We start from the raw sequence: 9806 nt of genomic DNA, 5'->3' as shown, positions 1-9806 counted from the left end.
ATATATATATATATAATTAACAATTATCATTGCTAAATATAAATTAATTTTAGGATTATATTATATTATATTATATAGGATCTTGATATTATTTTTCATGTTGTACAATTTCTAAAATCAGGAATACTGTGAATTTGTAAAACTGAATTTGCAGACTGTTCCATAAAAAACTTGCTGGAGAAATAGGAGGAGTGATGTTGCTACGGAAACTAAGCCCACAAATGAGCAAGACACAGAACAGCACAGATTTTTTTTCTTCCTTTTGTTTTCACTTTTGAAAGAAACCACATGTTTATCTTGATATCATGCCCTGACGTGTTACTCAAAGACAAAGCTGCCACACATAGCACTCCCTGCTCCCTCAGTTAGCTTAATGAAGATAAAGTAGGTATTTACTATGGGCCGGAAAAATCTCAGTCCAACGGTAGAAGATCCACAGCATATGGAGTACAAGCAGGACGCACGGGACAGTCTGTGAAGAGCCCATGTTAAGCAAACAATGATTTTGGACAGCACTGAGACACGCTCCATTACGCCTGATCCGCACACATCACAGCCCACTGACCAACACGACAACACAGCACCTACCATCCCCAGCTAACTAGTGCTCACTCTCACCCTCAGCTCCTGTAGCGCACCGAGACGTATGAGAACACAGATGGCCTGAACATTAGCTGTTCTCCACAGAGTTACCACGGCATGAGCAGTCTAATATAAACACACATGCACTGGAGAATAACTCTCGGAAAACAAATGCACTTCCTCAGTGCTAAAACAGGTTATTTCTAGTGTTTGACTGATATGTGTTTTGTAATAGGCAATGAAACAAACGAAAAAAAGAAAAAGAAAAGATGAATATATATATATATATATATATATATACAGAATATATTTTAATATAAAACAGTTACTTTTAATTTTTTATATATATTCACAATATTCCACTGTATTTTAATCAAATAAATGGAGACTTCTTTCAAAAACATTGAAAATTATAATTTGACCAAAGTTTTGACCACTACTACATTATATAATAAAATATAATATAATATGTAATAACATAATAATTTTTGAAAGTAAGTTGAAAGAAGTCCCTTAAGCTCACCAAGGCTACATTTGTTTGATAAAAAAAAATCAATATGGTAAATTTTATTAAAATCTATTTTTTTTTTATTGTAATATATTTTTAAAAAGTAATTCATTCCTGTGACTCCAAAGCTGAATTTTCAGCAGCCATTACTCCAGTCTTTCAAAATTAAAAACAGTTGTGCTGCTTAATATTTTTTTTGTGGAATCTACAATATTTTTTCAAGATTCTTTGATGAATAAAACTGCATTTTTAATTGAAATTGTAACAATGTAAATGTCTTTACTGTTTTGATCAATTTAATACATTTTTTGCAAACCTTTAGATCCCTTTTAACACACCTAACTCTCGTAAAAAAAAAATTTAAAAAAAACTTGTTCAGCAAAGATCTCAAACAAGTCAATGCATGTCACAATTCCTATACTACTTTTATTTTAAAAATTCCTAGACAATGGACATGTGTAGTTGCATTCATCAATAACTCTACTGTACATTGACTGATGAGAGCAGAAGTGATGTTTCTGAATGATTCTTGTTGAAGGAGGCTTTATTTACACTTGTGGTGTGGTTTAAACTGACAGCTCATTAGCATTACAAAAGACCAGCCCCTTCCACATTCAGAACAGCCAGTCTCTAAATATAGCCTCTTAAATAATGTAGGAGGGTGGAGAGCAGCACTCAATAATTAAGTGGATTTGTTCTGGTCAGAAAAGAGGAACTTTTTATTGTGTCACGGCTAAAGTGGGGCAAGACGGCTGAGGTGTCGTCTTGCCAAGCAGGAGAGCAGAATCAAGAGGCTTCAATTACCATTCATTAATCTGAAGAACCTTCTTTCGCCACAAAGAACCTTTTGTGAAACAGAAAGGTTCTTGAGATGTTAAAGGTTCTTTATGGAACCATTTAGACAAAAAAAAAAGGTTATTCTATGGCATCGTGAAGCACCTTTATTTTTAAGAGTGCAATGTAAATGTAACCAAGAAAATCTCATGCAAAATCCAGAGAAGAGTGTTTGAATTTTAAATGACTATATTTTAATATACTTATATTAATATAATTTGATTATAGGCTTATTATATTCTTTAATATTTCATAATAATTATTCATATAATTTGATGCCATTAAAATGAGTGACTAACGAAACCAAAAGACTAATGGTGCATTATGAAAACAAAATGACTAAGTTTAAAGAAAAGAAAAGAAAAGAAAATAAATGAAAAGAAAAGAAAAGAAAAGCCTGTCCATATTCTTGAGAAGGAGCTCTTTCAACAAGTGGTCGTGACTGAATATCAACAGGTTGAAGGCTCTGTAAAGTAGAGCACTGCTGACTGAGCTGCATTTACTGCATGCTCACTATGAGAGATGAATTATCAGTTATTCAATCTGCAATCATTCCAGATGTTTGAAGCCGCATGGATGTCTCCCATGTGTGCAGGGCTGCTACAGTAGCACCATCCGCTGCTTACCGCCCTGGACACGAACAGCAAAACACACGCACACAGGCTTCAGATACGAAACAACGTGTCTTACCTTGCTTCGTATTTGCCCGGAGGTTGACACTTTCCTGATGAGTTTCTGCGGCCCTTCCTGCTCTCCCTCGCTGTCGGATGACTCGTCCACCACCGGCCCGGAGACCCCGACAGCCCCCAAGACGGGGAGCCCTGAGGCGGACGCCGCTGGTTTCTCCGGCTCCTGCGGGGAAGAGGCACAGCGCTCGGGGTTATGAAGGCGCTCAGCCGCTCCCTTCCTCTCCGCCGGGATGCGGGAGTTGGACAGCGGCTGGAAAGCGGTTCTCTTGGCCGTCATGCTTTTGCGTTTTCCTGCGCAACCGCGCGTCTCCAGACATTCGCTCAGTGCGCTATTGTCAATGAGCTGCTGTGAAACTTTCCTAGCCGGCTAGTGTGCATGTTCGTGTCTGAACACGGCTGCTGGATGGTTCTCCTGAGCGCTTCTCTGGCTGCAGGAGGGCAGGAGGGCTGAGGAAATCACTGTAGCAAACCCTAGCGGCGGACGGGAACCTCACAAACTATGGCGAGGATACAGCAACAGATGTTTCTCCTGTAACATTATAGCCGACTACAAACCACAGCCGGGCTCAGCCTCGGAGCCTAGCGAGAGCTGCCAGATATAGACTGCATTTTGGACATTGTTGGCGCGTCCCGAAAAAAAGTGCTGTCAGGGGGACAGATCTACCACAATGACAATAAAACTGCTAGATTGAGGGGGGTTGGGTACCCCTTTTACAAAAATATGTGTCCCTGGACCACAAAACCAGTCATAAGTAGAACGGGTATCTTTGTAGCAATAGTCAACACATTGTATGGGTCAAAATGATCGATTTTTCTTACAGATTCCAGATTTTCAAATAATTGTATCTAATCCATATATTGTCCTGTCCTAACAAACCGTACATCAATGGAAAGCGTATTTATTCAGCTTTCGGATGATTATATCTTAATCTCAATTAAAATTTAAACTTAAAATTAAAAACTTATGACTGGTTTTATGGTCCAGGGTCACATAAACAATTAGTATGTCGCTAGGGTATAGGTTTTTTTTTTTTTTACTTTTCTTATTTCTTGGGTATAAAAGTTAGATTAGGCCTACACCGACAACAGAAATCCCGTTCGCGTGAGACGGTAACCATAGCAACAGGATGTGTATTGACAGTACACCCACATCACAAAACATAATTACTGTCAGTATTTCTCTCTTTATTACACATTTACATGTCGCTAGTATATCAACAAGAAAGTTTTGTATAAAACCAGACTGTTGAGGTTCAACTGGAGCCAAAACATTTTTTGGTTACGTTGCTTGCGTGAGACAATCCTCTTCAGAGATTCAGTTTCAAGCTAATAGTAGTTTCACTTCAAATGCTCTTTCTTACTGTCATGTATATTATACATTTATTCACATTAGCACACATAAAAGCCATGTAACAGCCCAATTAAGTAGATAACAGATTTGTAATAATCTGCGTAATTGATGGTTTGTGAATTCAAACAGTTGACCTAAACACAAACCCTATTGATTTTATAGATCATCTGTCCAAATATTCTTTACATTCACAGGTGTATTTTATAAACATGTCGCGACAGAGCCTGCCTGTTTTTATTTAAAACTACTCCAGGTCGAAATGCGGATCTAAACAGCACCAAACACATTTCCAAATTTAATTTACTTCCATTTCACCCTCTATATGAAAATGGGTCATTGCGGTCCGCACATTTCCTCTCATTCAGTTGTAACTTAAAATAGCTAAGAAAAGCTAACAGCGAATGCCACCAAGAATAACTGTGGCTTAATTATGTTTCCAACTGGTCAATCGTGCAGCTATTTAAAACAAATCACTGTACTCCCAAAAGCCTGGACTGCTAAAAAATAACAATAAAAATCGGTCAGTTGGATTCTACTTAGGCTATATGTCTAAATCTATCTCGTCCAAAAGTGCATCAGTTTGTAGAGGAATGCAAACTCGCCTAAGGATCGAGCAGCTCAACTGAAGGAAGAACTGGATTCTTCTTCGCGGATCAGAGAAACGACCGAGTGCTTACTAACACCATGTTAAAATCCCATAATCAGCATGCATGTGCGGTTATAAAGGATCTCTCTGATGGTGCGTATCGGAGTAGAAAGCGTGCAGCAGTACTGACCAGCTCTTCCCAGGCAGGGCTGCGAGTGTATTGGCAATCATCTTCCATATTCTCCTAGTCCCTGTGCTCAAGATCTCTCCGCGCACGCTTCAGCACAAATCAAGCGCTACTTTCACTCGTGTAATCGGGCATATGGTTTGAGTCTATTACACCCTTTCTCCACTCCTCCCTGCTCTATCAGGGTCTCTCTCCCAGAGACTGAGCCTCCTTCTCTGCACGTGATAAATGTCAAATCCCTACAAGGATTTGAAGCGCTATCCGTGACGTCAGGGAACCTGCTTTTTACACATTATCCCATATTTTAAAGACTCCGTAATAACAATAATAACCAGCACTAGAAACACACGCTTTTATGATTGTTTAGAAAGACATGTTAATTTGCACGCCGTCACATTAAAAGCAACATACAAATAGTTTTATATTATGTGATCAAAGATTGCATGAATTCGTATTTATTTATAACATTATGCATTAGCTCATAAAGAGTTTCGAGTCACTGACTTCATATATGAACATTGGGATAAAATCATTAAAGTGATAGTACAACGAGACAATACGTCTCATTATTCGGCCTAAGATGCAGTTTTTATTTTATTTTATTTTATTTTATTTTATTTTGTTCCAAACTGTCTGCGTGCTTGTTTATGGTTAAGTTCAGTCAATTCACTTACAACCAAACTACATCACGGGAATCCCCCTAACCTCAACAGAAGTTATTCTTTGAGTTATTCCTGGAAATCAACGCTTCGGGAAAGATTTTGTAAGTTTGTTTCCCGTGGAGCCGACGAGCCGTTCGAATGTTTAAAAATCGGAACTCATAAAGCAGCAGCCCGTTCCACACGGAAGACGTGTTAACTGGACGGTTTCTGTCCGTCACCTAAATGCTTCCGTCTAGAGCTGCCCACTGCTGGCGTAAACACTTATGTCGCGAGCATGATGAAATAACAGTGGACATATTATAGTGTAGCCGGTATATTTGTAATTTAACAGCACTTTTCAAAGGTTCAGGATGCATTCGCGTATGTTATTCAAAGGCACAGCTGCAGCTATTGCTGCGAGAAGGATTCGCCATATACTGGGGCCCGTTTTGTCAAAAGAAGGTTGGAAGTGCAGCGCACATGAGGTCAAACTCCTCAACACCTCGTCAGGTACTAATAAAGACTGTTTATCATCTTCTTGGCTTTATAGATTGTTATTAAGCCGGTTTAGAGGTTAACCCGTCCCTCAAAGTATTACATTAGTCACTCACAGGTCAAAAATAGCCCACCAAGTTCGTTTTATTTTGTATTCTGTTTTCAGATGTGTTTACATGCGTCTTTAACGTTTCTATAAATATTGAGGTTTTAAAATAAATGCCTGCTCTGTTGACAAGGATTGTTTGTAAGTGGATACTCCAAATATGATATATGTTTGTTTGTTTATGTTACATTTGCTTTGTTTTGCTATTTAATTGAACCATTTTTTGTCTTCACAGGTGACACTGTGAAGATAGGCGAGATCTCATATGTGCTCAAATCTCCCAGAAATCCAGAACTTGTGCCAGTAAATCATAGTATGTGCCAGTTTGTATGATGTGGTTACTCTGCTAGGACACCTGTGTGAACTTCAACTTCATACTGTACATCCATTAAAAGTCACCAAAAAAAAGTCATTGCAAAAATGCCTCATAAATGTGACATTGGTTTTATTATTGCTAAACAAAACAATCAAACAAAAATGTCGGATGCAGGATGAAATTTGAAATTCTATTAAGATTTTATTACATTTTTAACTTTTAAAATAAATACACAAAACAATCAATTAACATGAGTTAAATATCATAAATATTAAAAATGTAGGTGATTATAAGTATTAAGCTAACTAGTTGCAAATTACTTTTTAGTAATCTGCCATTTAAATAAAATAATTGTTCATAATTTAATTTTATTGTAATTTTGTTTTTAAATATATGTATATATACATACATATACTGTATATATGGAGAGCAAGAGAGTAAAAAAAAAAAAAAAATTTTTTATTTTTTTACAGTGATGGAGGCTTTGCCACAAATGGTCACCCAACACCTTCGCTGGATAATGCAGAAGGACCTTCTTGGACAGGACGTGTTTCTCATTGGTCCTCCTGGTCCTCTGCGCCGTTCAATTGCCATGCAGTACCTGGTAATTTCAAGTATTACCACCCCCAACCACACCCCCCAATACTTGCTCAATTTCTGCAAAGTGAAACACGCAACTACATCCTTTATCGTCTTTCCTCTTTTTACATTTTTTTTCTTGTTTGCTAGGAATTAACAAAGCGAGAAGTGGAATATGTTGCCTATATATGGAGAGCAAGAGAGTAAAAAAAAAAAAAAAAATTTTTTATTTTTTTACAGTGATGGAGGCTTTGCCACAAATGGTCACCCAACACCTTCGCTGGATAATGCAGAAGGACCTTCTTGGACAGGACGTGTTTCTCATTGGTCCTCCTGGTCCTCTGCGCCGTTCAATTGCCATGCAGTACCTGGTAATTTCAAGTATTACCACCCCCAACCACACCCCCCAATACTTGCTCAATTTCTGCAAAGTGAAACACGCAACTACATCCTTTATCGTCTTTCCTCTTTTTACATTTTTTTTCTTGTTTGCTAGGAATTAACAAAGCGAGAAGTGGAATATGTTGCCCTGTCCAGAGATACTACTGAGACTGATCTCAAACAGCGCAGAGAGATCCGGTCTGGAACTGCCTTTTACATCGACCAGGCAAGTAGAGCTCTTTCACCTTTCACTCTTCTACAAAAAATAAATACATAAATAATCCATGTATCATTCGTTTTTTGATTTAACATTAAAAGTAGAAAAATGAGAAAACCGCTCCAAAAAACGAACAATTAGAATTCAGCTTAAATTTCCGTTTTTCGTTCAGGGATAGAAAAATTAATAAACAGCTTGTATATTCAATTTCTACAATTGGGTGGGAATTAAACGCCCCTTTTTTGCTGATTGGTCAGCCGAAGATCAAACCGTGCCGTCATCAGTTCTTCTGCAGTATCACGCAGCAGAATAATAGTCCTCCGCTGCTGCAGTTGTACGGATTCTTAATGCGTTAATTGCAACTACATTTCATCTTTTTTGATCAAACAAACTGACTAATGAATAGCTCGACACAACTCGTACCGGGGCAGAGCCTAGACAGGGCTTTCTTCTGTGTAGACCAGTGGTTCTTAAAGTGATGGGGGGTCCGCAAATTAATTTTCTATAGCCTACCGTATTTTACAGACTGTAAAGTGGCTTTTTTATCATGATACATACTGTGATTTATTCCAAAGTGACTTATATGATGCATTTAACGTCAAATAATCTAAATGAAGCCTTTTAAAAGACAAGTATTCCCTGTGGTTCATGTTTGTGGCATGCGCCGGAAAGATGCTCATGGAGACCGAGACGCGCTAAAGCAGCGCATTCTGTTGTTCTCATTATTTCTCAAGGCATGACATTGAGAATAAAAATATACATTTTACCATACGACTATTTAATGACGGAGCATTAAGTTATTTCCCCTCGATGGGGAAAAAAATCTAAGTGAACATCAATCAGTACTAAATATTAATTTAAACTGCATATTTAAACTGCTTTAATTATGACTGCTGCTTATTTCCTGTGCACTTCAATACTGGTCTGCGCTTGACTGTAGTCGCGCCTGTCTGCTTATTGAGTTTATATGCATCTCGTGGCAAATATTCCAAGCATTCTGAAGGTATACTGTGGTGAGAAACAAACCGAAATGGCAAGTTATTACATTTTATGAAAATCTTGCAGTGCAGTCCTGTGTGCGAGGCGAGCACATATCCTTTTGAGATATCAATTATAATCAATTTTAATAAAACACAAGACTACATTATAAAACTCTAAGAGTAGGCTATTTAATGTCTGTTGTTCTCCGGTTGTCAGTCAAAATGACAGTTCTTGCGTGAACGTTATAGGCCTATATATACCCAAGCCAATTTATTATTCTTTCCTTATGTCTTAGTGTTTAAAATATTTAATTTTAAACAAATTAATTAATTAAACAAACATACTTACTGGGTGAGCAGGGTAGGCTATGACAGCTGTCATATCATACCCTGCCATGCCCAGCTGATGCAAAGAATAGAATTTATATCTACACAGAAGAAAGCCCTGTCTAGACTCTGCCCCGGTATGAGTTGTGTCGAGCTATTCATTAGCCTGTTTGTTTGATGAAAAAAGATTAAATGTAGTTGCAATAAATGCGTTAAGAATCCATACAACTGCAGCAGCGGAGGACTATTATTCTGCTGCGTGATACTGCAGAAGAACTGATGACGGCACGGTTTGATCTTCAGCTGACCAATCAGCAGAAAGGGGCGTTTAATTCCCGCCCACATGTAGAAATCGAATTAATTAAACAAACAAACAGACTTACTGGGTGAGCAGGGTAGGCTATGACAGCTGTCATATCATACCCTGCCATGCCCAGCTGATGCAAAGAATAGAATTTATATCTACACAGAAGAAAGCCCTGTCTAGACTCTGCCCCAGTATGAGTTGTGTTGAGCTATTCATTAGTCAGTTTGTTTGATCAAAAAAGATGAAATGTAGTTGCAATTAACGCGTTAAGAATCCATACAACTGCAGCAGCGGAGGACTATTATTCTGCTGCGTGATACTGTGGAAGAACTGATGACGGCACGGTTTGATCTTCGGCTGACCAATCAGCAGAAAGGGGCGTTTAATTCCCACCCAATTGTAGAAATCGAATATTCAAGCTGTTTATTAAAGCAATAAGCTCCAAGAAGCCGTGGTTTACAGTGAATTTATAACAGCTAAGGGGTGTTGTTAGGCACGAAGCGGAGTTATAAATTCACTGTAAACTACGGCTTCACGGGGCTTATTGCTTTTATAAAATGGTTATTCCATATACGTAAGTAAGGTTTCACAAAATAAAACCGAGCAAATAAAGTGTAATGATATTAATAAAAACAGTATTCTTCCACCAAACAATGTAGTTCCTCAGAAACAGTTGTGGTTGCAACAAAGTGGTTGCCGAGCAACACACAAACGTAAACA

General features: G+C 38.0%; 2 protein-coding genes across 2 annotated transcripts in view; one reads left to right on the top strand and one right to left on the bottom strand.

Annotated features, from left to right (window-relative positions):
- LOC107749031 (diacylglycerol kinase eta) overlaps positions 1-3321 on the bottom strand; it is an 80452-nt gene extending 77131 nt beyond the window's left edge. Inside the window, exon 1 of the mRNA XM_016564077.1 lies at positions 2615-3321. Coding sequence (XP_016419563.1) covers positions 2615-2890 — 276 coding nt within the window. The 5' untranslated portion in view covers positions 2891-3321. The remainder of the gene's footprint in view (positions 1-2614) is intronic.
- Positions 3322-5610: 2289 nt separating this feature from the next.
- Positions 5611-9806, top strand: part of vwa8 (von Willebrand factor A domain containing 8) — a 100039-nt gene continuing 95843 nt past the window's right edge. The window contains exons 1-4 of the mRNA XM_016564076.1: positions 5611-5888; positions 6215-6292; positions 6769-6899; positions 7371-7481. Of these exons, the coding sequence (XP_016419562.1) occupies positions 5750-5888; positions 6215-6292; positions 6769-6899; positions 7371-7481 (459 nt within the window). The 5' untranslated portion in view covers positions 5611-5749. The remainder of the gene's footprint in view (positions 5889-6214; positions 6293-6768; positions 6900-7370; positions 7482-9806) is intronic.

This window comes from Sinocyclocheilus rhinocerous, unplaced genomic scaffold, assembly GCF_001515625.1.
Source record: "Sinocyclocheilus rhinocerous isolate Xijiao unplaced genomic scaffold, SAMN03320098_v1.1 scaffold2245, whole genome shotgun sequence".
NCBI classification, from domain to species: Eukaryota; Metazoa; Chordata; class Actinopteri; order Cypriniformes; family Cyprinidae; genus Sinocyclocheilus; species Sinocyclocheilus rhinocerous.
Note: the sequence above shows the minus strand (reverse complement) of the source record. Positions and strands in the feature narration are given on the sequence as shown.